Raw genomic sequence first — 27,186 nt, forward strand, 5'->3', positions numbered from 1 at the left:
AGTGAGCGTCCGGCCGCGAGGGCTGTCGGGAAGGCGCGGCGTGCCTGCCTGCCGCCTGAGTCTGTCTGTGAGCGTCCTTCGGGCAGAGGCTCCTTCTCCTCCTTCTCCTCCTGAGGCGCCATGGCGGGAGGCGGCGGCAGCGCCGGAGAGTGGTGCCTCATGGAGAGCGACCCGGGCGTCTTCACGGAGCTCATCAAGGGCTTCGGTGAGGCTCGGGAGGGAGAGAGGGAGGGATCCCTGGTGTCTTGCGTCGCACTCTTTTGTGGCTCCATGCTGTGGAATTCTGGGAGTTGGAGTTTGTTGTGGGGCCCAGAGCCCACAACAAGCTCCAACTCCCAGAATTCCATAGCAGAGAGCCAGACAAAGACATCTCTGTTGTCTCCTTGTGATGTGGCTGAAGTATGACAGACTCGGACGTTGTTATCCACGAATGGGGGATCTGGGAACCGAACCCCAGCGGATGACAAGGGTCCGCTTAGCTGTAGTGTAAATGGGAAGCGTTACTTGCACACAGCCTCTGCAAGCGTCATACGTAATGTCTGGATACGTGCCTTTGCAAAAGTGTCATGTAGATCAGAGCCCAAAGATACAGCCGTGTCAGTCTGCAGAATCAGTGCATAGACTCACTGAAAGGAAGAAATCGGCAGCATGGGCTTTCCTGCTTCCTCAGATGTGAAGCCTTCGAAAGCTCTGGCTGCCAATGTCTTTCAGTTAGTCTCAAAGGAGCTGCAAGATCTCTCTGCGTCCCACAGAGATCTAATTGGAACTGATTTTTTAGGGCCGATACTCACGTATATTAACTTTGCGCCATTTAATGTGTGATGCGATATGAAGTGGATGACCCCAGGCAACCTATTCCCTCTCTGTCTGGCCTGCCTTTATGGTTTGCTATAGTATAGAGAAATATATTCATCTGTGTTTCTTGGAGGAATAAAAAAAATCCTGTCTTAATTATGATATTATTACTATTATTGTTGGGCGTTATACTATTGGGAGTGATAGCAGGCTTTCCCATGCAATCAAAATCATGCTCAAAACGCTGCAGCATAGACTTCAACCGTACATGGAAGAGAAATCCCAGAGGTGCAAGCAGGATTCAGGAAAGGAAGAGGCACTAGGGACCACATTGAAAACACACAATGGCTCATGGAGTTATGGATAGCTTTCAAAGACATGAGAGTGCTACTACATTTGATAATCCAATGAGAAACCTGTATTGAGAACAAGAGACTATTGCCAGAATGTGGAGAAACAGAATACAGTAGTTCCTAATAGGCAAAGAGATGCATTTTATAGCCCTACTTATTCATCTTCAGTGCAAAGAATAGCATATGAAGAGCAGGTTTAAACTCAGAAAGAGGGAAAGTGAAGATAGGAGGAAGGAACATCGACGATCTAAGATATGGGGATGACACCATAATAATAATAGGATTTATTTTACCATGCCATCAGCGGAAAACATCACATACTTGGAATGATTATTAAGGAAGGTCAAAGGAGAAAGCGCAAAGGCAGGCTTGCTTCTGAACATAAAGGAAACAAAAACGACGACTACAGAGAATCTACACAAATTCAACCTAGACAATGAGGAAACCAAAATAGTTAAAGGGTTTCAATACCTCGGATCAATCACTGAACAGTATGGAGACTGCAGTTAAGAAGACTTGAAATGGGAAGGGCAGCTATGAAAGAATTAGACAAGATCGGGAAGAATAAAGACTAAAGTTAGAATTGCTCAAGCCTTTGCATTCCCTATGGCTATGTACGGCTGTGAAAGCTGGACGGTGAAAGAAGCAGATATGAAGATAATTCATTGGAGAAGAGTGCTGAGGATACTGTGGCAGTAGAAATTAATAATCAGTATTGAGTTCGTAAAAGTATATGACGGTAGCAAGAAAACGTGCCCTTAGAAGGAATTTGGGGCCTCAGCTAGGAATGCTGGGAAAGGATTTTTCAACTTGATGGGTTAAAAATACAAGATGACATTTTTGAAGGATGTCTGCGCCTGAAGCCTAAATAACTGATGATAAGGGATGAACAGCTTGGTACAAAGCTGGTACAGAGGGGCCTTTTTACTAATAACAAAACTGATAAGGGGAGAGTGGAAAGCAACTGTGAGGGTCTAAAATCTACCTTAGGTGTATTTTAATGTATTCATGAATCTATACGCTGATTGCAAGAAAGTCTGTATGTTTAAACTTTTTCTGTATCCAATGAGAATTGCTTGAGTGGATCTTTTGTCTGTTTACCTATAAAAGATGTAGTTTTTCCTTTACTAAGGGCTCTCAGCATCTTATCAGATCGCTAGTTCTGGCTGTGTGTTTGCCAGCAAATAAACATAGCTCTGTTTCATGGATCTGGGTCTTCACCTCCGGGTTGCAACTTAGAAAACCAGTTTTTAGAACAGTGCTTAGCTGCTTTTCTGCAACAATACCATGGACAGCAAAGAGAGAGAGAGAGAAACAAATGGGTCCTAGAACAGATCAAGCCTGAAATCTCGCTGGAAGCCAATATGATTAAAGTGGGGCTGTCGTAGTTTGGCCGCATCATGGGAAGACATGGCTCATTAGAAAAGGCAATATTGCTGGGAAAGGCAGAAGTTAGTAGCAAGAGAGGAGGACCACATGCCAGATGGATGGACTCAGTCAAGGAGGTCACGGACCTAAGCAGAGCAGTGGAAGATGGGAAAGCGTCTCATCCACAGGGTCTCCATGAGTTGGGGTCGACTCGGGGGTATTTAACAACAGCAACAGTAAATTATAACGAGAATAAGCAATAGAACTTGCTTATTAGATGCTGTTTGTTGTTATTCCCATTTTGCAACTAGGGAACCTGAATCATTGTACATGCTGCCACAGTACAGAGTAATTTCATCTGATATAATTTTTGCTTCACTGCATTCACCAAAACTCTTAATGCAAATTTGTTCATCGCTGCCAATCGTCAAGTGACTTAGGCCCGGTACAGACCACCCAAAAAGGGCGGTCTGCCACCGCCTAGTTTTGTTCCGTGGGGAATCTGCAGCCTCCAGACCGTGGGACTTCCCCGCGGAGCAATTCTTGCGGTGCGATTATGATACCACAGTGCGCCAATGGTGCACTCTCGACGTCATAATGAAGCTGCGACGTGCGGACGCTAGGCATCCTGCATGTAACAATGGTGGTGGCCATTTGTACATGGCACCGCCATTGTTACGCCCTCATCACGTGCCAGGATTGAGGCACATGTGGGTGAAGCGCCCTCGGCCAACCCCTAGCATATGACGAGGGCGCCCAATAGGCCTGTCTGTACCAGGCCCAAGTCTCCATGTAAAGTATATTTATTAGAATACTCTCCCATGTCTTTAGTTTACTACTGGAATTAAAACTCAAATGGTTAAAAGTATCAACATTCATTTTGTTAACTGTTTCACTGGATTAACACTCGCAAAGCAACTAGGTATTTTAATTTTTTGTGCTCTCTTCAGATTGTAGGATCTCCCATAATAACTGAGATATTAATTTGGGGTGAATCAATTCTTTTAGTACCTCAAGGTGTTTTTCTGTGGGGCAAAACAGATGGGCAGGAAAAAGTGGCTTGAAGCTGCCTTTTCTGAAGCCACATTGAAACCGCACCGCCGGCTCCCAAGGCAGCTGGAGTGCTCATGTCATGAGCGTATGATATGGCTTCAAGCCAGGAAGAAGCGGAAAAAAACCTGCTTCTTTTTGAAAAGGCTTTTTTTGCATAAGGCGCCTAGAGGTCATTTTCCTGCTGGCTTCAAGGCATGTGTCATCTAAACACCTCACCTTCAAGTCAGCCTGAAAGCACCTCTTTTCGTTTGTTTAGCCCCTATGTTAATCTTTGCACAAATTTCATTGTAAACTGGATAAGATTTGGGGATATTCTCTAGTGTATACTGTTCAGTTGCTCCCACAAACAGTTAGCTACATAGATCTTTGCTCGGTTTATCATGCTCCTGACAGTAAAGAACTTCCTTGGTCTGGTTTGTTTGCTTCCAAAGAGCCAAAGAAAAAAGAAAAGACAAAATCCTGGAGTCTTTCTATGTTTTGTAGGGAGGTAAGAAACTAAAGATGCAAAGCTCATTGCTGCCAGAACACTATAAGTTAACCTACCACTGCTGCATGTGGGAATGATTGAACGGTGCATGCTAGGCAGGTGAGGTGAGGGTTCCTTTGGAGCTTTGACTAGTTGTCATATGAAAGCACTCACTCACTGTGGGGCACTCTGTACTTAAGAAAATTTCTGTGCATTTAAACAAAAAGCATTTTGATTAGTTTTGAAATTTCTGCCTTTTCGTCTGTTTCTGCATTAAAACTAAGTTAATAAGCAATAATTTTCCATTCTTTTTCAGGTTGTAGAGGTGCTCAGGTTGAGGAAATATGGAGTTTGGAACCAGAGAACTTTGAAAAATTGAGGTACTTTTATTGCTTCTAAGAATCTGCTGCTCTTTCTCCACTTCTTATCATCCCTAGAAATGTTCAAAGAATTACTGTATATACTCAGGTATAAGTCTAGAAATGTAGGTTAAAAATTGACCCCCAAAAAACTGAATCAACTTATTCATTGGGTTAGTGTAAGTGCTGTACTTTAACTCATGTGTGTGTGCCCATCTCTTGGTGAAAGACAAGAGTTTAATGTGCCCTGGAAGCATTGACTCCCTTCTACTCTCTCATCAGCCTTTAATAAGAGTACAAATAGTTGCGCCTCATGTAATTTTGTAAGTTCTTTGGCATTGTTTTCCTTTGCATCTTTCATTATGTTTCCCTAAGTTTTACTCTTGACTTATCTACGGATCATATCAAAATCCATAATTTTGTCCTCAAAACCTGCCCTTGACTTATATATGAGGTCGACTTATAGTCGAGTATATACAGTTTTCTTTTTTAATGCAGAAATAATGCTGGTTTAGATCAGAATTTGCCTTCTGGAGGCAGAAGATCTTCGTATGCCTGTGGAACTGGATTTAAAACACAATAAACTGATTTTTGAAGTTAAGTGGAACATATTTCAGTTGTTTAAATAGTTGAGGAAGCAATTTTCATAGATCCTCCTCTCGCTTTATAGTCATCTGTGTCCTTCCAAAACTCTATTACCAGTGTTTGGCAGCTACCATATCAGTGAGGAAGGGTAGCTTCGGCAAATGTGGAAATTGGAATGTGTGTGTGTGTGTGTGTAGATACTGTATGTACATACTCTTTTACATACATACATATATATGTACATATACACATACTTTTTTCTCCCATTTCTCTACCATTAGAAACATTCTGAATAAAAGTGCCACTGGTGGAAAAAAAAGTTCTGAATCAATTTAGTATTTTGTTACTGAACTGTTACATTATTGTCAGGAATGTGGATTGGAGTTACCTGCTATACCTGTTACAAAGTAGTGATTTACCATATATATTCCCCCCCCCCCTTTTTGTGCTATTTTCTATGTCTAGGCCTGTTCATGGATTGATTTTTCTATTCAAATGGCAACCAGGAGAAGAACCAGCTGGCGCTGTTGTTCAGGATTCCAGATTAGATACAATATTTTTTGCTAAACAGGTACAGTAAATTTAAAGATTTTCTGTATACTTACTGTTTTTTAAAATTAAGAATGGTTACACAAGTTGGGCTGGAAAGGTCAGATAAAATTACCTTAGGTAAGCACCACAGGTATATATTTGTGAATGCAAAATGTTTTTTGTGATTCTAGTGGAATAATGTTGTAATATGTAAAACTGTGCAGATTTATTCAAAGAAGGTCTCCTTTATCTCAATGCCATCAATCTCTACTTCAGTGGTCCTCAAACTTTTTCAGGCTACTGCCTCCTTTCCTCTTAGGTGACAACCCTAGTCCCCCCCTCATGCCTATTTCTTGATATTAGGTCTACTGTTTGTGCAGCAGCCACCCACCCAGTGGCATCTATCTCAGCCGCACACACTCACCACTACCTTCTCTTCCACATCCTCGCATGTGTGAATACAGCAGAATTAGAGGCCCACCTACTCGTCCATTTTGCCTGCACAGGTCTTACAGTGAAAGAAAGGCCAACTGGCAAGCTGCTCAGTTGCTGCTCCCAGTGCCAGTGGGAGTAAAGGGAGAAGCCAGTCAATCAACAACCAAGGAGCTGGTTGAGCAGTGACCAAGAAACCTCATTACTGCACCAACCTTTGCTGCAAGGCTGGAGCAAGCGAGAGGCTTCTCAGTCAATGTTCCACTGACTGCATGATCCCTTTGCACTCAGTCATTCTGGGAGCAGTAACCAAGAGGCCTCTCACCTGTCCAGTCTTGCAGCAAAGGCCAGCATGGATGAGAGGGCTTTCATTTGCTGCTCAGTTGCTGCTTGTAAGGAGAACAGATGCAAAAGGAGAAGCTTCTCTCTGGTGAGGAAGGACTCTCAATGTTTCTTAGCTAGGGCAGAGAGTAGGACAGCCAGCTTCAAACTTTTCTCTCCAGTGAGGAAGAACTCTCATTCCAAGAGAGGTGAAGAATCACCCTTGGATACTCCTCCCCTTTCTTCTCCAGAGACATGACTTCCCCATACAGCTTCAAGTCATCCCCTCACCCACCCACCCACACATTGTTTATTCTGCTACCTCTTCTCTTGGCCTGTCTGACGAAAGCAGGAGTAGTAGTGCAGCTCCAACCTGCCAGCCAAGTCCCAGCAAAGCTCACAAAATTTAAGCAGGGTCTCAAATGTGAAAGCTTCCTTTTGCCACAGCTTCTTCCCCGCCACCCTGTGCTCTAACTCCTCGTCCTCACTAAAGGTCCTAAAGGCTGCTGGTTCCCCTTGCCTTTCTTGAGCATCAGTACTTTGACTGAAGGCCCATCCCTGCTGTACCCTTTTGCCTCACTGCCCCCCCCCCTGTATGTTTCCTCTGCCCCCGGCATATTGTCCACTTTGATGATCACTGCTCTGGTTAAATATGCATCAGATTTGGCTGCAAGAAGATCTTCAGGAAATTTATGAGGAAGATTTTTTAATCTTCTGAAGATGAGAATACACAGCTCTTCAAATACTTTGTATTTCGTGACTCTTGATGACAATTTTTAATACCTTTTTTCAAGAAATTAATAAGACTACTAGAAAGAAATCTTCCAGTCACTTAATCCAAATCAATGTTTGATTTGCGAGAATAAATTGTTTTGAAGAGAGATAACATATAATATGTAATGCATTCTGGATTTCACTGTCGTTTGGAATAAAAACTTACATTTGTCCATTGTCAGGTGAGGCAGAGTGGGATTTGGGTTTTTTGTACAACTCAGTGGAAATTAAGGCAAAATAGCAGCATGATTTTCTGGCATAGTAAGAACATCAAAGAATTTGGCAGCCTTTATCTCTGTGACCTTCCACTAACAACTCCATCAACTGTTACAAGGAGATACATATTGCCTCTATTGCATTTCTCTTACAAGTGCTTTCTACAAGACCAGTATCTCCTCATTGGAGCAAAAATCGTCATTGTCTTTTCCTGGTTTTATTGTGTGCTTGGTCAAAATGTGTGAGAAACAAGGTCTGGAATTCTATTTGGTTATTCACAAAGAGAATAAACCTATTGAATCAATTGTTCAAAAGTGGACCACACATAGGCAAATCCCATAGAACCAATGGGTCTAGTCTAGATGGGGCTAACAATAGGATTCAGGCCATTTTTAAAAAACTTTACCTAAAACTCATGATGTATAACAAATTTGGGATTTTGTGAGAATGCATAAAAGAGAATATCCTGTCTCCTTGTTCAGCCCTGTTTATTAGATGACAGGCTTTCATCCTTTTCCCCCTTCTTCTCCTATTCTGAATTCTTTGAAGGAGTAGTTTCCAGGTAGAGAAGCCATTTGTAACAGAGTTATAACAGTGAGCTGTGTTGTTTCTTGATGGAGTTAAATTTTAAATCTTTGTCTAGATAACTACAAAATGTCAAATTCAGACAACATTTTTTTCAGGTAGGACATTTTTTTCTGAGCAAAAATATCAAGATTTTTTAAAAAAATTAAATAACTTGGAACTAACTTTGTTTAAAAGGAATTATGCATGTTCTGATTCCTTAAGATAAAATAGTCACTATTTTGGGAACACTTTGCATTCCAGTGAGCTACTATGGCAGTTCTTGTAGTTTGAAGAAAATTTCGGAAAGAAAGCACTTCAGACTAGCAGTTCACAGAAAGTGACACCTGATGGCACCCAAAACCATGTTGTGAAAAGTGTTGTGCTAGGACTAGAGTGAATATGATAAAATAGGTTTTTGTATTCCTTTTAGTTCTCCTCTTATATATATCTCCTAGGTGTTCTATTTATAATTCAGTAGGCTAAATTATGTCACTTTTTGTGGTAGCGTATATTGTTTTTGAGGTATCAGTTAAGATTCATTTCATATTTTTGAATTTGTGCCTCATCATTTCTCTTGAAAATCTTGTGCTTCTAATTTTTGTGTCATATATCAAACACACTGCTTTTCATGTCATCACGGTCCCTCAGGGCAGATTCCACTGACAGATGTTTGTGGAATGTTGTTTGTGCCATACATTGGCAATATTTCAATTTTAAATTTAAATTTCAGATGGGGCATTGCTAGTCATGTCTTTGTGTTTCAAATATGAATTACTTAATTGGTTGCTTTAAGCTGTTCATAGTGGATTAAGATCTATTTGCCTGACCTTTTAGGAAGAATCTAACATGCCATCTAGGTGGTATTTGGGTCCAGTTTAATACTCTGATGTGGCATATCATATCTTTGTATTGTGAAATTTGAATATTGTTTATATGCACATACATACAGTTGGATCCATTGGCAGAACGCTAATGAACAGAGCAATAGTTCAGCGATACAACAAATACTTGATATGCACGTCTTTTTGGATTCACTCCTTGGGATAACCGTGTAAGGCTGGGAAAGACTCATTTGAAACTCAGCATATTCTGCCAGTGAGTGTAGACTGTGCTGCATTACATGGCCCAATTATTTTATTCTGATTGTAGCAGTTTCTGTTATTATTAATGAACTATCACTGATACTTAGTGTATTAATGTTGTCTGGAATTCTTCAGTGTATCTTTGGCAAGCAAACTACAATGTAGTTAGCTTCATATCCACACTGGTAGAAATTTGGCCTCCCTGCTACGTAAATACAATATGATCTTGTAATGTTATATATACAGAGAACTAAGCCCTATTAAGTTCATGTTGGACTTATTTCTAGATAAGAATGCATAAGAATGCAACTTGAATTCTTATATTTTGTGGGAAACTGTTTTCCAGTCACTGAGCCTAGCTGGGTACAAAGACACTGACATCTACAATTCACTAGCATTTTTAGGTCATTAAAATTGTTGGACTGGCATTCACTTTTATGCATTTTTTGGTATTTGTCCTTGATCAGTGATAGAGTAGTAAGTAGAAATCAAACAAAGTAGAATAAAAATGGATCACATAAATACAGTTCTGACTACTCAGTATCTATGGTTTAGTTTGGTGTATCCCCCCCCCCCCCCCCATTCTGAAGTACATCTCTTTCAGACTGTATTAACTGGTTTACAGTGTGATATAGAGCATATGGGGCAATATTTTAAGTGTGTGCAGTTATGTTAGTATTTATATTTACATTTGTTTTAAAATGTTGTTATCTATCACTAAGAAAGGAACAGGTAATAGAAAGATCTTTTAAACAAGGTAAAAGGTGGGGTGTTTTAAGAAAAGTCTGTAGCTTTGAGATTTGCAGTCTTTTACTTTGCTAATGTGGTTTATACTTGGCAGTAGGACCTTGTTCTTCTGCATTCTTATAATTCTGCATTGTCCTAATTTAATACCCTGGAATAAATAAAATTGAAAAATGTGCATATCACTTCATTATCACTGCTCTTTTAAGACCTTCATTCTTCTTTGTAGGGTATTTCTTGAAAGAGCTAGGTCACCTTTCATATTTGATTTTCCTGCTAATGATTGAAATAGTACCTTGCTTTCTTTTATCATTTTAAAGACATAGATCCAAAATACACTGCAGAAATAATCCAGTGTGAGACTGGTTTAACTGCCCTGGCTCAGTGCTAGAGAATTCTGGGAACTGTAGTTTTGTGAGACATTTATCCTTCTCTGTCAGAGAGATCTGATGCCACAATAAACTACAATTGCCAGGATACCCTAGCTTTGAGCCAGGACAGTTAAAACAGTCTCAAACTGAATAATTTCTGCCGTGTGTTTTGGACCATAGTTTCACCTCTGAAAATCTTTTGATTATTCCCATTTACCTAGAGTATCTCCCATTGAACCTAGTGGGACTCATTTAGTAAACCTGAATAGAATTGCACTGTAAGGTAACTCTTAGTTAAAATGCATCTTAAAGCCTTCTGTATTTATTTATATCAAGCAATTAATAGGAAGCTGTTGTTTAGAAAGTCTGGGTTTGATGTTAAATCTTTTTTGTCAGTTTTCTTTTAAAGTATGAAGAACTTTGCTTGTAACTCTTCAGGTAATCTTATAGATGCTGATTATAACTGAAGTAGTATTTTGGATCATAGCCTGTACTGTTGAAGAAGATTACAGCTATCTTCTACAAGAAAAGCTGCTTAAGTAATGCTAACACAATAGCTTTTTGTTAACTATACAGAAGTATGGTCTGTGTATCTATAATGTCTTTCATGTTCAGGGTAATAGGTCAGCAGTTTGAATTTGTTTTCCAAATGAAAACCAAAGCGTAAACCATTATGTTTGTAGATGCACACATTTCCGTAGAGGATACAGAGGCAACATTATACATATATGAAGGGTTTCTGTTATTCGTCTGTAAATAAGGTTGCAGGTGCAGTGGATAAATGTATTGTATTGTATTGTATTAACTTCTGTTGTCACCCGCCTCAATCCCCAAAAAGGAAGTGGTGGGATACAAATAAATACATTATTATTATTATTATTATTATTATTATTATTATTTAAAGTTAATGAAACTTGATTTATAAATTTGATCTGAACTGAATTATTTTTTACACCTTTGCAGGTAATAAATAATGCTTGTGCAACCCAAGCCATAGTAAGTGTACTATTAAACTGTACTCACCAAGATGTCCATTTAGGGGAAACGCTGGCTGAATTTAAAGAATTCTCTCAAAGCTTTGATGCAGCGGTATGTGAAATTATTCTATTAGTTATGATCACCTATTCTTTGTTCTTAAAAGAACTTGCTCATGACATTATTTTGTTGGTTTTGTTCTTTTTAAACAACTTGTACATGATCAGTTGAATGAATTTCTTATTTTAATTTTAGATGAAGGGCCTGGCATTAAGTAACTCAGAAGTGATTCGACAAGTTCACAACAGTTTTGCCAGGTAACAAAAAGTTAAAACTCTCCAAATCTTCCACTTTCCAAAGATACTTTATTTTATTTTTCAATCTTTTCTTTCACTTGCCTTTAGACAACAAATGTTTGAGTTTGATGCAAAGTCAACAGCAAAAGAAGAAGATGCTTTTCATTTTGTCAGCTATGTTCCTGTAAATGGAAGGTTATATGAACTGGATGGTCTGCGGGAAGGCCCAATAGATTTGGGTAAAGTTTTCATTTAGTGTGTGTTATAATCTGCCTCTTTCTCATGCAGAATTTCTTGTTGTTACATATGTTACTATAAACATACGGAATGTATATAGTAGGATTGTTAGTTGTGTTGTGGTATCTGGAGGATGAAAAACTGCTTTAAGATAGAACAGAATAACAAATGTCACACAATTCAGGGATAATTAATGCCTAAACCTCAAAGGTTTTTTCCTGGTGGGAAAAAGTACTACTGTATATATACTCATGTATAAGTCTACAAATTTAGGTTAAAAATTGATCCAAAAAACCTGAGTCGACTTCTCCAAGAGTCAATGTAAGTATACTGAAAATCACACATACACACACATCACTCCTGGTGAAAGACAAGAGTTTAATCTGCATTGGAAAGACTGACCCCCTTCTACTCTCTCATTCATCCAGCCTTTAGTATGAGCATGACTAATTATGCCTGCTGGAATTTTGTAAGTTCCTAGGCACTGTTTTCCTTTGCTTTGCCCTTTACATCATTCATTATACGCCCCTAAAATTTATCCTCAACTTATACACAGGTCATATCAAAATACATACTTTTGGTCCCAAAACATGCCCTTGGTATATCTCAGGGATCAAGATAAAATAGAAGATTGTAGTTTAAAATTATGTAAGCCAAGTAGTGGAAAATGGTATACACCAGGTTCCTAGATTTTGTCCTCCAGATGTTAGGGAGTTTAATTCTTAGAATTACTGGCCATTAGCAGTGATGTCTGGGATTTCTGAGACTTGAAATGTAAGAACAACCAAAGGTTGAGAACTACATGTCTACACAGTGAAGCCTTTTAAAAATATATCTTCCCATTGTTAGCACTTCTCCTTATCTATCAAGTCAGCCAAAATATTTATTTTAATAATTTATATAGTTTCAAAATAGCAGGTAATGGGGTTTAGTCAAACATTTGTATTCCACTAAAATACCCAATCATTAAGATATTTATTTTAGGAATGAGAGGAAACCAAAATTTTCAAACCATCCATCCATCAAATATTCTTAAGAAGTCTAAATTAGATTTCTCTTGTGCCCTCAAGAAATTGGTTTCTTCACTTTAACCCATATTAGATTAACAACTTTACCATCATCTGTATTTCACAGATTATCCTTTGAAGAAAACATGTAAAATTGATGCCCAAAACAGACAAGCCAAAAGGACCAGCTTCCGGTCATTTTGGGGGCATGTCGTGCAGATGACACATGCCCCTAGATCAGTCAGAAAACACTGCAAGGCTGCATATGGCAGCCCAAAGCCATATTAAAAAGTCAAATTAAAAAGTGCACCTGCTGGTGGTTCATTTGGGATCACAGCAGTGGCCCGCTTGGAGAGCAGGCCATACAGTCGCCTCAGTCCCTGGCCAGTCGGGGTCCATTTGTGGCTGGAGTGGCCAGAGGCCATTCCAAGACACCAGTCTGCTTCACCTCATGTTAAGAGTAGAGAATTTTAAATAAATGCACCTTTAACATTGAACTGCAATGGTTATTTAGTCATCTTGTTACAGTTTTTTTTAAAAAAATGTCAACTATGATCATCGTTGCTGGTTACATACTATGTCAAAAATGTGTTATTAGTATTTTTAAAAATACTTTATATGGCATCTCTGGGATTTAAATATTAATTTTAAAATGAATGAGTTGGACCTAGACTTGCATCATGTCTACAAGAGCATCTTGTAAACAGAGTTCCCTCTGCAGTTCTTTGAGTCTCTCAAAAATCTGATTTGGAAGCTTAGAAGTGTCTGAAAGAGTAATATGTGAAGTGGCACTGAGGGCTAGAGAAGTGGAGAATGAGTACTTGTGTTCTCCCTCATTCCATCAGTGAGATTACTTGCTAGATGAAAAGCCTTCCATGAAAGTAGTTCCATTTACAGTAAGCCAAGCATGGATTCAGTTCAGGAGATTTATTTGAGATAAACTCATATAACATCTCCAAAAATCACCTGGGACATTTCCTTCAATTTTCTAATACAGTGCTTCTCAAATGGTGGGGTGGGACCCCCAGATGGTGCAACAGTTGGAGATCTTGATCCCCCCCTCCTCTTCTTCCCAAACATTTTTATGTGTAAAATGTACACATCTGTTAAATATTGAATTAAATAAAACTGTTCTAATTTATGCAATGTTATTTCCTTAGAAAATGTTAAAATATGAATATACCTGAATGTGCAAATGAAAATGCACACACGCAATAAACAAAATATTTTTATTCCTATACTACCTTGAATGGAGGGGGGCACAACGTCCACATGTGGATGTAAAGAGGGGTCCCAAGGTAAAAAAATACCACTATTCTAACAAATATATCTTAGTTGAATAGGTATTGAAGAATGGCATGAGAAACTATGTAGAAATGGTAACAAGCAATATTTGTGTACTTTCATTTTAGGGGTATGCAATCAAGATGATTGGATCAGTGCTGTAAGGCCTGTCATAGAAAAACGAATACAAAAGTAAGCACCTATAATTTTATGGCTGAGCTGTTTTTTACTGGGAAGGCTATAGTCCCCTTAGATTTAATTTTAGAATGCTAATGAAAGTGAAGTGGGCTTAGTTTTTCCCTACCCATTTGTCTGTCTTTTTAGAGAATGTTAGTTTTGGAAACCCACTTTTATTTGCCAGTCTTCTACTTCTAACAAAGGGGCATTTTGACTCTGACAGTTAATGGTAGTTACTACCCTGTGTTCAGTAGGCTGCCAGAAGGAGTATTCAGGACAGCTTAATAAGCAGCCATAGGACCTTACCAGCTGCCTATTTGTGCAACTATTCACATGGGTTACCCTGATATTTTGATTTCATTTAGCAGACCATTCACATTTTCTAATCAAAAACTGTTAGATCTCTCAAGTTTTCTTATTTTAACAATGCAATTTTAAGTATGCACAAATAAAGGTAAAGAGAGACTGGAGGAGCACTAGGTCTCAAGAACTCATGCATGCATGCACTCGCATCCTTATCTCAGTTTCAGTTATATCGAAAAGAAGAACATTCAGATAAATTATTGGATAGATAACAAATAATATATTCAGTCATCAAAACTAGAACAAATTAAGAAGATTGCAGCCTACATTGCCACCCATGCCACACTTGCTTTTCTGACTAGAAAAATATTAAAATAACAATTGGTAAACTAACCAAACTTGCAGGCTGATTTAACTTAGAACTTGGTAACCCAAGGCTGAGAACCTTTGGTTTTACAGATGTTTGAGACTTCAGTTCCCAGAAGCCCAAGCTACTATGAGCAGTAGTAATATATTATGGAAGCTATATGTAGTCCAAAATAACTAGAGGGAAAATGTTTTCCAGCCCTGATGTATATAGAACGATAGAAATCATGTCAGAATATACTTGAATATGTTTGGTACTTGCTGAAACATTATGAAGTTGGTGCCTAAGAAGAGATGATCATTACTTTCTGTGTATTGTCAGATTACTTTTTCTTCATGATAAATGGATACATGATGGCATTCAGTTGCCATCTTGGCTTTTGACCTAATAGTGTATTAAAGTGCCTAAAATTATTACTTTTTTGTGGCTCTGTGGGTGGTCTTACAATGATGGCATTAAATGACAAATTTCTTCTTACTTTGTAGGTACAGTGAAGGTGAAATAAGATTTAACTTGATGGCAATTGTATCTGACAGAAAAATGATATATGAACAGAAAATTGTAGAATTGCAGGCACAGCTTGCTGAGGTATTTTGCCAATTAAATTGACTGTTTCTTTAAAACACTTGGACTGTAAGGTCTAGTGACTGTTTTAGACATTTATTCTGTAACATTTCTAAAGCAGAGTAGGTGTGACCTAATCAGTTCCATTAAAGAAAAGAAATGGTAGCTCCATGTAAGAGAGAAAGTGGAGTATAATATTAACAAGTATATATCAGTTTTGAACAATATGAACAGCAGTGAAGTGTTTGAAATCCTGAAAATGCTCACTCTTTGGGTTTTCCAAAATAGTATGGAGCTTTTTTGCCTATAACAATAAGCAATAACTGGAAAATATTTGCAAACTGGGGAAAGGTTTAATCTTAAAATTCAATAATGGGTTCTTCATTGTCACTATTTTATTTTGCTCCAGTGAGTTTATAGAGAGTGGTGGTTAAACCAGAACAACGTCAAAAATAAATTCACTTTACACGTTACTGAAAAGCAATAGATGAGTTTAAAAGCAGTGAAAATGCAGAATGTACTATATTATTGTCGTCATCATTCTTATTAACTATCAATGGTGATGCTTAAACATAACTGAAGAGGAGACCATGCAAATAATGTACAAGATAGTAATGAAAAGTTAAATAAAATTGTAAAGTAAATTATATTGACTAATAAAAGCAAAATACATAGCAAATGGTATGTAAAGAAAATTATTAACTAGTGAACCCTGATTTAGCATATGCTCCAGCCTAATGTGTGTGTGTGTGTGTTCAAAGAATCATACAGTTGCAAGAGACCACATCGCTAAAAAGAAATGCCAAAAAAAAAAAAATGACCAAAAAGCCTGTGTAACTTACACAGATCAGTACAGTAATACTGCTAAAAATAGTGGTGACTAGTTGGGATTTATCTACCATGACAGGGAGAGCAGAGAGGGTCCTAAAAGATGTGCCAATCCCCTTCACTCTCCCTGCCATAACAGTTAAATCCCAAAGAGCTGTGGCAGGGAGAGGATTTGCAAGAGCTCTTCCCCAGATGGACTACAGCAAGAGCGCAAGAGTTTTAAGACATTAGAGTGAGGTTTAGAGGTGTCAGTCAGAAATGCGTGCACTTCGGCCAAACTCTGAAAAGCGTGGCCTGAGTTTGAGGAGATTTCCACACTCCCTCATTCTCCTTGCCAATGCTTCAAGCCACTTGCCTCACATGGCTCTTAGGTGGCTTCCTGCCCTTTTTCCTGAGAAGTTCTATCCCTTGCTAAAGACCCCTCCTTTCCCTTTCACAGAGTACTAGTGTAAAAATGCTGCTGGCACAACTCAGCCCTGCCAATTTAAATATGAGGCTTTGTTTTCTCCTCTCTGCTTGCTAAACTGGTTGGGAAAGATAAGGAGGTGGGGGGCGATAGGGAAGGAGGAGGGAGAGAGCAGCAAACAAGAAGAGCAACCCAGGAAAGGGACCAACTGAAGCAACCACTGCAACAAGCAGCCTGGAGTAGCTGCACGAGGACTTCTGGTCTCTCCAAGGCACTGCTTCTCCTCATGTTCTTTTTCCCTCTGGGTGTGAGTCTGAATGCTTTCTGGATAGAGAGTGCAGCTGCCTCCCGCGCTCTCTGTCGTGTGTGTGTGTGTGTGTGTGTGTGTGTGTGTGTGAGAGAGAGAGAGAGAGAGAGATTCATATATATATATATATATATATTGTGCCAACATGTGCACATCTGACCCACACACACACGTCCCCACTCCTGAGTTCAACTGACTGACCTTCCTCCAAACTTCACTCTGCTTCTTGCAGCCTGCCAGGGTGGCTTCACTGTTGAAAACTCTCACAGAGCTTGAAAACATTGGCATGATGTTTGGAAGTGCCAGTCAGTTGATCAGAAATGCACAGCCTTGGCCAAACCATGAAAACCCTGGACCAAGTTTGAGATTTTCACCTTCCCTCATTTTTCATGCCAGCATTTCAACCCACTCACTTCACAAGATTCTATGAATACTAAATGTGATCCTGTAGTCATGTTGCTGCCCAGTTTTAAAGAAGGAGCAGGGTGGGGTATGGGATGAAATTATAGTTAATAATATAAAATGGCTTAGAATTGACTGATCGTGCAATATTTTTTAGCCTACACTGAGGACAGCTCTTCTTACAGATTTCTCCCATATTAGAATGTTCATTATCAATGTAACTGTCTATGTAAAAAGCAAGTGGAATATGAAAACACTATCTGTATATACATAGCGGTCATCACAATGTTAATGAAAGCATTTAACCCAATGTGGCCAAACACATGCAGGGTATAATTTAGCAATGAAACAAATTGCTGCTGCTGTGTCTTCACATCTTACAGCAGCACTACTTTAGAGTGGTAGTCCCTGTAGTGGTGCCAGTCCCTGGCATATTGGGGGGGGGGGGGGGGAGGAATACTGCTCTCCATGTCAGATTACCTGAGAAGTACTATCTTACTGCATTTCAGGATGTATGCTTTTCAATGTCTGCCTTGTTTTCTTTGTGACATTTATACTAATTCCTTTAAAATTAGGTTGTTTTAGGTAAATTTGCATTTAACATGCCACATAATAGATTAACCATAGACTGTATGTACTCATGTATAAGTCTAGAAATTTTTGTCAAAAAATTGACCCAAAAAACCTGGGTCGACTTATCCATGGGTCAGGAGGCATTCTCTTTCTCTGAATAAAAGGCAAGAGCATAGTCCATCCTGGGAGCACCAAAAGGAAGCATGGATTCCCTCTACTCTCTCATCCATCCAGCCTTTAGGATGGGCACAAACAGTTATGCCTGCCAAAATTATCTAGGTTCTTTGAGATCATTTTCCTTCGCACCATCCTTTGCATCCTTTGTTCCATGGCCCTAAGTTTTACCCTCGACTTATCCATGGGTGATATCAAAATCCATAATTTTGGCCCCCAAACCTGCCCTCAACTTATACATGAGGTCGACCTATAGTCGAGTTTATATGGTATTTTCCTTTATTTCTTTGTACATAGAATAATGCAAAATATTTAATGAGTAATACTTATTTATTCATTCAAACAAGTATTAGAATACATAGTAGAAATTGGGGCAGCAGGTGTATTTTGTACTCTTTATGTTGATAAATTTCATTATTCAGAAACAGGTGGAATTGCTGCCCTTTTCAAATGTGATTCTGCCACTGGGGTCTGCAAAGATCATTTTGAAGTATTATTTTCTTTTGTCTATTAAATATTATTATTTATGTGTACATATATTAACTAGAGTTTGCTGTGTTGGAAATGCTAACATGCAAATTAATAAACTATTTTTTCCCAAAAAGGAAGAGCCCATGGATACAGACCAGAGCAGTAATATACTAAGTTCTATTCAGTCAGAAGTTGCAAAGTATCAGATGTTAATTGAAGAAGAAAACCAAAAATTGAAAAGGTACAAGGTATGTGGTGTTCTTGCTCTGAATAGTAAAAAGAGCTAATCATATGTTTGAATCGTGTTACTCTATGGCTGTGTTGGTTCCACAGGTTGTAAGGATGAACAGATGAAACAGATGAAAAAGTAGATACTGTGAGCTTTCAAACAACTGGTCCATTTGGTGTGCAGAACAACAACAACAAAAACATTGAGAATATATTATCTAGCATGCAATAAATTCATTTGGACCTTTTGGTCCGTAAACCTCTTGGGCCCCATGGTTGTCCCACACCTAGCAAAGTCTTTTTACTGCAGTTCAGGGGCAGACTGGTAGTGAAAGGTAAGCTGTTTTTCTGAGAAGTGTTTGCATCATGACTGACTTTCTCAGTAATGAACTCCAGGGTTTCTCAGAACACAGTTTGAACATCATTGGGAGGGGCATGGCATCTCAGTTACCTTGTAACCTTTTAGAAGTAATTTAGCAAAAAAATTAAATCTGTTTCTTTCAAAGATGGATTAATAATCATCTGTTCAAAAAGAGTAGGCATTTCACGTATGCTTCTTTCACATGTGTTTAAATCAGATTTAGATTCTTTTATACAACCTCAGACATAAATAAAGCAAATATTGACTGGAAAAGATATGTCCCAAACTCCAATATTAATACAGTAAAGTTTGTATTCTTCTTGAAAGTTAGGAGGATCTCAGAAAATCTTCTTCAGGGCCACAGTATTCAACCTGAACTGACCTTTTCTAAATTTATTTTCAGTTCTGCTTATTGAATGTTTAGTTTAGTGTGTATAATCTGCTTTAGAAAGTACATGCAGGGCCTGAAGATACTAGAAATGGAAAGATGCCTTGCACTCTTAAGTTTTTTTATATTTCATGGCTAGTTTTATCCCGCCCCTCCCATACCTTGTTGAAATTTCTTTTCTACCTTGATTCTAGGGGACTGTGCAACCTGATCCCTCCACCAAGGTCAGATGACTTGTAATCTAATTCATTTGGTTCCTTTTTTTCAAACTTATTTTATTTGAGCTAGATTCCATAATCTTGAATATTTTCTCATTTTCTAATAAAAGGTATCCCCTCACTTGCCTTGTGGCCTCTCTTATGTGGGACCAGTGTTAGCGTGTTGCACAAAGCCAGTTCAAGAATTAGTGCAGTCAAGTAAATCTACTAGATAACTGCATATACAAGAGGTACTTACATGGAAAGACTTAAACTCACCTGAGGCGTGGAGAGGGAAATGGTAACTGCTATTTTGGGGAACCAAGAGATGATATTGGTTGATCTTGATCACTGGACAAAGTGCTTCATGCAAAGATCTGCTTGCTCGAGTAGTTATTTGCAGGGCAACTGCCTGTCATAATACTCTGGTCTCTGAATAATTTCTTTTACATTTGATCTAACAATGTGATTGTAATGTTACATGATGCAGTGTGCACTTTTAGATTAGCCATGAAGACTGCAAGCTTTTCCTTAAAATAATGAGAAAATCAATATTCACTGTATTTGTAATTCTTTCACAAATAATGTTGTCCCTCCCTAAGTTAAATATATAAATTGCTTGCTTTTTATTCTGATTTTCAGATGTGTAAGATTTTGCAGGCAACTGGTGTCATTCGTTAATACATCATATACAGATCTATAATAACTAAGTTTGGTTGTTAAAAATATTTGTCTGAGGTTCATGCTGTATGCCTACTTGTTATAATCCCCCATTAATAGTTTCCTAGCCTACAAATCTATCTTTTGGATATTTACTTGGAATCAGAGCTTAGAGATCACTATATTGGACTATTGTTCCCACAGTGCCTCTGACAGTAGACAGTAGTCGAGGTCAGGTTTTGGGGCCAAAATTATAGATTTTGCCACGATCGTGGATAGGTTGAGAGTAAAGCCTGGAGCAGGGGTAGGCAACCCTTTTGAGCCGGGGGCCGGGTTGCTGTCCCTCAGACAACTGGGGGGCCGAAGCCAAAAAACAAATAATTAAATATTTTTTTAAAAATTAAATAAATAAATAAACCAGGACAAATGGAGGGCAAAATTTTCAAATGGAGGGCACTTTTTAAATAAAAAATGGAGGACACACGAAAAAATTTGCTGATTTTTTAAAAAATGTTAAGATAAATGCATGTTTCTGAGGCTTCTATAGACAATTGCCCCACCATGCCCCTTGCACGAGACGCCAAAGACCCCGGCGGCAATCGGCGGCAGGACCGGGCTGGGGCCGGTCCCAAGGCCTCGCCGGGCCGCATCCGGCCCGTGGGCCGCAGGTTGCCTACCCCTGGCCTGGAGGCTTCTTCAGTGTGTGTATGTGTGCCTATGGCAAAAGAGACTCTCATTGAAGCTTTTTGCTTCATCGTTTCAGCTTTCGTTTCAGCCAGACACACGGGCAGGAGATGGATTCTTAAACAAATAGCGATATCAATCAATCACCCAGGACTCTTTCTGCTTGGCTCCAGAGAAAAATAAACTCTGTGCACTGCAGGGAGAAATTTGAAAGAGCTGCTGTCACATTACCATAGTGACCCGTAAATAAGTAGACCTGGGATGTTCGGGTCAATTTTTGGCCATACATTTTTAGACTTATAGAGGAGTATATACAGTAATCTATGTCTCTTGTCAGTTACATTCAGACTGGAAGCCTAACCATCAGAGCTGTTTTGCTGAGGTGCTTGCATGTTGCATGAACCTCATTCAATGTGTTTCCAGTATAGGCCCAAATACCTTAAGTTCTGTGCGCACAGCCAACTTTCAGATTGTTGATTTTTCTTTCTCCTGATTCAGGAAGATTTAAACTGTCTAGGTAGCAGGGAAACTGATACTGTGTTGTATGTTTTAGCTGTATCTCTTTCCTCTGACCTTGTCATTTCTAAAGATCAGAGTTAGGGACTAACTTGAGGAGCCGGTGGTTTTCCTCAGGTACATACTGCAGAAATATTATCCATTGCACTTGTTCATGTGAGGAATTGGACACTTTGTTTTATGTCCAAGTAGTGGAATTTAATACTAATTCATGCCATGTCCCTTCTGTGCTTGCAGATAGAAAACATTAGAAGAAAACATAACTACCTGCCATTTATAATGGAATTACTAAAGACTTTAGCAGAACATCAGCAATTAATCCCACTTGTAGAAAAGGTAAGTGCTCTGCTATGAGCTTTGTTGTGGCGGAAGCTGTTTTTTAAAAAATAGTATCTACCTGACTATTGGTGAGAAACTCCCAAAATGTTCAGTAGAAGTAGATACACACGCTAGTATGCTGTTACTTCTTCGGAATAAAATGAGTATCTGAAGCCTCACTGTTGGACTATCAGCCTGGGGACACTAGGTGGCACACTGTCTATTAAGATGCATCTCTCCAAAGCCTTAGCATATAGCAGATTTCTGCTTCTGTATGATTTCTACTGATTATATTGACTTCTTAGTGTTGTTGTTGCCTCGGTGTTCTGATTAGAGTTGTAATATTGATTTGCTGATATGGCTCAGCTCCAAACACGTTTGAGGAAAGTAACGTGCTCAGCCTGTCCCCGTGGTGCTATTAAACTGTGGTGGTTTAGCTGACCTGATTTGGATTTCTGTCCTGAAATTGCCTTGCACGTGTCCTTTCCATGTGCTCTAGATAGAAAATGAGGGATTATAGTGCTAAAAAAGTCAATGCAAGTCAAAACATCAGTCAGCATTTAAAACAGCAGAGTACTTTTAGTACTTTAATGAACCACAATTTATTGTAGTATTGGTGTTTGGGTATAGACTGAACTCTTAATATGCAATAAGAGCATCAGCAAAAGTTGTAAATGTAAAGATCATTAATGGAATGTAAATCCCACTGAGCTGTATGGGCTGAATCCAGTTAAAATAAGTGAATTTTAATTTATTAATGACTTGTATTTCATTATTTTAGTCAACCTACTCTCAACAAAATCTACCTGTATCCCCCATGATTTCTATACTGGTAAATCTTTCCCTCTCCCACTCCCTCTCTCTCTCTCTGTGTAAAGTTAGATACAGGGTTACAAATGTTCTCTGTCAGTATGGGTAGAATTTCATATCCATAATAAGTGTTCCCACTTCTCTTGTTTTAAACAAGTTCTATCAATCCATTATCACCCAGGCAACTTAAATTTAAGCCTTAACACAATTCTGTTGTGACAAACGTGTTGATTATTTCGTTAACAAAGGAAAGTGTCCTTTATTTTGTGTCTTGTATCGATATCGTTTGGAGCATTCAGTTATATCAGAAACCAAGGAATATGTATACAAAATGGTAGACGATAAACTTGTTATCCTGCAGATGAGGAATCTCGATTGCCTCTCTGACAGCCTCAGGCGATATGTATAAAATCAAGCTTATACACTGCCCCTATGGAGAATAGTGTAATACTTTGAAATGGACCTACCCTTCATAGGTTAGACTAGGTATTGAGAGAACTGACAAACATTTAACATTGCTTTCTGTGGGGACAGACAGCTAGCAACCCATTGATGAGCTTGATGTGGTCCTTGACACTATCTTATCTGACCTCAGCTGCAGCAAAGATATGGAGAAGAATTTGCTTGCAATATTAAATCTAGGTGTGAAGCAATCATAGAATCATAGGGTTGGAGGAGACTACCAGCGCCATCCAGCCAAACCCCCTGCCATGCAGGAAATATCAATTAAAGCATCCCTGACAGATGGCCATCCAGCCTCTGTTTAAAGACCTCTAAGGAAGGAGACTCCACTACACCGAGGGAGTGTGTTCCACTGTCGAACAGCCCTCACTGTCAGGAAGTTCCTCCTAATGTTCAGGTGGTATCTCTTTTCCTATAGCTTACATCCATTGTTTCGGGTCCTGTTCTCTGGAGCAGCACAAAACAAGCTTGCTCCCTCCTCAATATGACATCCCTTCAAATATTTAAACAGGGTTATCATATCACCTCTTAACCTTCTCTTTTCCAGGCTAAACATCCCCAGCTCCCTAAGTCGTTCCTCATAGGGCATGGTTTCCAGACCCTTCACCATTTAAGTTGCCCTTCTTTGGACACGCTCCAGTTTCTCAACATCCTTTTTGAATTGTGATGCCCAGAACTGGACACAGTATTCCAAGAGTGGCACTATTAGTTCCCTTGATCTAGACACTATAATTCTATTGATGCAGCCCAAAATTGCATTGGACCTTTTAGTTAAATGTCATGTGGTCTACTTGGATTCCGATATCCCTTTCACATGTACAGCGCGCCTGCGCCATACGCAGGCGCGCCATACGCGGCGTTGAGCATACGTGCTCAAGCCGCAGGGCGGAAGGGGTGGCGTGTCCCATTCAATTGAATGGGCGCGTGCGCCCGTTGCGCCCTGCGCGCCGCCGCACCGCTGTGCACGAGCCCCATTGTTTCCAATGGGGCTCGAGCATAGGTGGAATTCGCCTTACGCGGCAGGATATGGAACGGATCCCCAGCGTAAGGCGAGGACGGACTGTAGTCTCCTTAAGCCAGGTGTCCCTCATCCTATATCTATGCATTTCATTTTTCTGCCCTAAGTGCAGTATCTTACATTTTTCTGTGTTGAATATCGTTTTGTTAGCTTTGGCCCAGCTTCCCAGTTTATTCAGGCCATTTTGAATTTTGATCCTGCCCTCTGGGGTGATAGCTACTCCTCCTAGTTTGGTGTCATCTGCAAATTTGATAAGTATGCCCCTAATTCTGTCATCCAAGTCATTGATAAAGATGTTGAATATCACTGGGCCCAAGACAGAACCCTGGGGGACCCCATTGGTCACTTCTCTCCAGGATGAAACAGAGCCATTGTTGAGCACCCTTTGAGTTTGGCCAGTCAACCAATTACAAATCCATGTAACAGTTGCCTTGTCTAGCCCACATTTTACAAGCTTGTTTCTAAGAATGCCATGGGGAACCTTGTCAAAGGCCTTACGGAAATCAAGATACCCTATATCCACAGCATTCCCTTCATCTACCAAGCTGGTAATTTTATCAAAAAAAGAGATCAGATTTCTCTGGCATGATTTGTTTCTCTGAAACCCGTGTTGACTTTTTGTGATTATGGCACACAAAAAATACATCAATGATGGCGAACCTTTTAGGGACCAAGTGCCCAAACTAAAAGGCGTTCCAGCACCAGATGTTACCTGATGTTACCAGGGTCAGGACCTCAGGGGGACAGGACTTCCAGGGTGAGACTTCTGCCTTCCAGGGACAGGACTTCTTCCCCACCCTCCCAAGCATTCAGCTGCCTCTCTGGAGACACCTGAAGGCCTAGGGGAGCAAGGCAGGGAGAAGGGTCCTCCTCCACCACATCCTCCTGGGCCTCTTCTCCACCCTCCACATGCCCTGAAAAATGGCTTTGCGTGCCATAGGTTCACCACCACAGCAGTACATGATCTGGTTCATTAAGTTTTCAAGCTATCTGTTTTGAATTTAATTTTTTAATTGTGTGAGAGCACACAAATGCTATAACTAAAAAGTCATTGTCATTGAATGGCACCAATTCTATTATAAAGTCTGACCATCTGCAGAATGATGACCTGACATAGTATTTTAACCAAACAGAGGGTTGCATTACGCAGCCATGCAAAACAGTCTGAAAGATATAGACAATTGACTTTACAGAACAATTTGATTTTTAAAAATATTCCCAGCATATTTCAAATGCATGTTGTTCTTCATTCAAATCCAGTATGAGAAAGCATCCAGAAGACTGGAATTTATGGAAATGCTAAATTCTAATTTTTGAATTAGAATGACATCCAGCCTACTTCCTGTTTGAAAAAAGAAAAGAAAGACTTCTCCTGGTATAAAACAGCCTAGGAGGGCAAAACAGTGAAACTACCCCCCATGGCATAATTTCAGAGCAAATACCGTTTTTCAAAATGGGAGAGGCACAAAAATCACAGGGGCCTACATGTGACCCACAAGCTGAAGTTTCCGCACACCTGGGAAGTGTTTATTTATTTATATATTTATTCTATAAAGAGTTTAAAGAGTTTTTGCATCCTAAAGAGACCCTGTTCCCAAGGTATCAACTTCTTATTTCCAGTGTTTGGGGAAAAAGGAGATAAAGGGAAGGTGTTTCTTCATCTTCCGTTAGCTGTCCCATTGGTAGTTCATATTTAGCCTGTACTGTATCCGGGTTCCATCCATGAATGACAGAAGCCGTTCTGTTTGCAGAAGTGCAATTCTGCTTACAGCTTGTTGTTTAATAATTAGCTGAAGTGATTCATAGGTATTGTGAATGGGTGTGTAACTGCATCTAAGGGTGTTTGGCAGATTTGTAAAATGCAGTGCTTCTATATTAAATGTCATTTAAAAAATTGCAAGAAAATATTTTAGGTTTTAGGGAAAAGAAAACTGGTCTTAAAAATGTTGTTACAACAATGCAGTCTTGTCTTAATGTCTGCCTTTGTATTCTAGGCAAAAGAAAAACAGAACGCTAAGAAAGCCCAAGAAGCCAAATGAAGACTAGTGTCTCTTTTTCTTCTTTTTATTTTTGTGCATTATTTTTCTATTTGGAGGGGGAACTGCGCTTCCGAATTTCTTTTGTCTTCATGGAAATAACCCTGCAAGATGTCTTGTAAAATTTAAATTTGTCCAGCGCATGTTTGCCAGTTTGTAACAGTTTGTCCTGTCCCATATGCACGGAAACTATAAAGCTTCCCCCTACCCCGCATCATGTGCATGTACTGCCTCTCAGTAATGATTTTTAGAGACTCTTTCAGATTCGAGTACTCAACAGGATATATGATTGATTCTTCATATTTAATCAGGAAATGCTGCTGAAATTTGTATAGACCCAAATTTGTGCAAGTAATGTAGATCTTTTTACTGTAATGAACATATTTAAATATCTTGTCTTGCAGTGGAACCTGGATATATAGTTATGTGAAGAAAGGTTGACTTATTTTAACAAATAAGTTGGACTTTCTTTGCTTGTCACAACTAGCTGTCTTGGTCTCTGAGTCTTTCAGTGGCTTGCTCTGTGTTCTTGTTTATATGGAGTTGTGTCTAAATTTTCTACAGAGTTGGAAGTGAAAAAAAATTAAATGGTAGAATCATTTACAAAGACCAGTGAAGAAGCTTAAAAGTTTATTGCTTTTAGTAGAAAAATAAATATTCCCATTTTTATTTTGGCAAATCTTTGTATGAGGTGTTATTTTCAACAAGTAGTGTGATTTAAGACAGGAAACCAGTCTGTTATCTTCTCAATAGTTCTTTATGTGATACCAATGTTATACAAAAAAAGCTTTGCAGTATTTTCCACTATGAAAATATTTACTTATGGAATAGGGTTGTATCATACAGGGTTTCGGCAGAAAGCATCTTTCACTTATCCTACTGAATTTCAAAAGAAAAGGTATTTTTATGGTCAGTGATTTTTAATGGGTGAAGCACACAAGTTCTCTACCTACATAGAATATGCACGTGCATCTCTATTTTTGTACTAAACGTCGTGGATGGTAAAAGTTTATGGCTGCAAAATGCTTGCAGTCTGTAGTAACAGTCTGTATGTACTATGTTCACTGAATAGTGATCACGTATTCATGAGCCTATATAATATATTTCATGAGGAACCATA

At 39.1% G+C, this 27,186-nt stretch overlaps 1 protein-coding gene across 5 annotated transcripts; it reads left to right on the top strand.

The window, feature by feature from the left end:
* UCHL5 (ubiquitin C-terminal hydrolase L5) lies at positions 1-26,745 on the top strand. Of its 5 annotated transcripts, none has more exons than XM_089515801.1 (12): positions 1-205; positions 4,352-4,415; positions 5,445-5,550; positions 10,981-11,106; positions 11,248-11,309; positions 11,397-11,527; positions 13,945-14,008; positions 15,149-15,251; positions 18,523-18,636; positions 19,560-19,589; positions 21,660-21,758; positions 25,291-26,015. In XM_089515801.1, exons 1-12 carry the CDS (start codon positions 121-123, stop codon positions 25,345-25,347), a joined length of 1,041 nt encoding a protein of 346 aa, XP_089371927.1. In that variant the 5' UTR covers positions 1-120; the 3' UTR covers positions 25,348-26,015. The 5 variants fall into 5 exon arrangements, with proteins under 5 accessions (XP_089371927.1, XP_089371931.1, XP_089371928.1 ...); XM_089515805.1 differs by lacking the exon at positions 25,291-26,015 and adding an exon at positions 19,694-19,813 and having other exon boundaries at positions 2-205; positions 21,660-21,762; XM_089515802.1 differs by lacking the exon at positions 25,291-26,015 and adding an exon at positions 26,025-26,745 and having other exon boundaries at positions 3-205.
* The last annotated feature ends 441 nt before the right edge of the window (positions 26,746-27,186 follow it).

The sequence above is a fragment of the Sceloporus occidentalis genome, unplaced genomic scaffold, assembly GCF_023333645.1.
Source record: "Sceloporus occidentalis isolate IW3139 unplaced genomic scaffold, rSceOcc1.0.p SCAF_3, whole genome shotgun sequence".
In the NCBI taxonomy this organism is placed as follows: domain Eukaryota; kingdom Metazoa; phylum Chordata; class Lepidosauria; order Squamata; family Phrynosomatidae; genus Sceloporus; species Sceloporus occidentalis.

Coding starts and splice junctions, on each gene's coding strand:
- UCHL5 (XM_089515801.1), top strand. CDS start 121: ATGGCGGGAGGCGGCGGCAGCGCCGGAGAGTGGTGCCTCATGGAGAGC. Junction 15,252..18,522: donor TGCAGGCACAGCTTGCTGAG/GTATTTTGCCAA, acceptor TTTCCCAAAAAG/GAAGAGCCCATGGATACAGA. Junction 18,637..19,559: donor AAAAATTGAAAAGGTACAAG/GTATGTGGTGTT, acceptor CCTTGATTCTAG/GGGACTGTGCAACCTGATCC.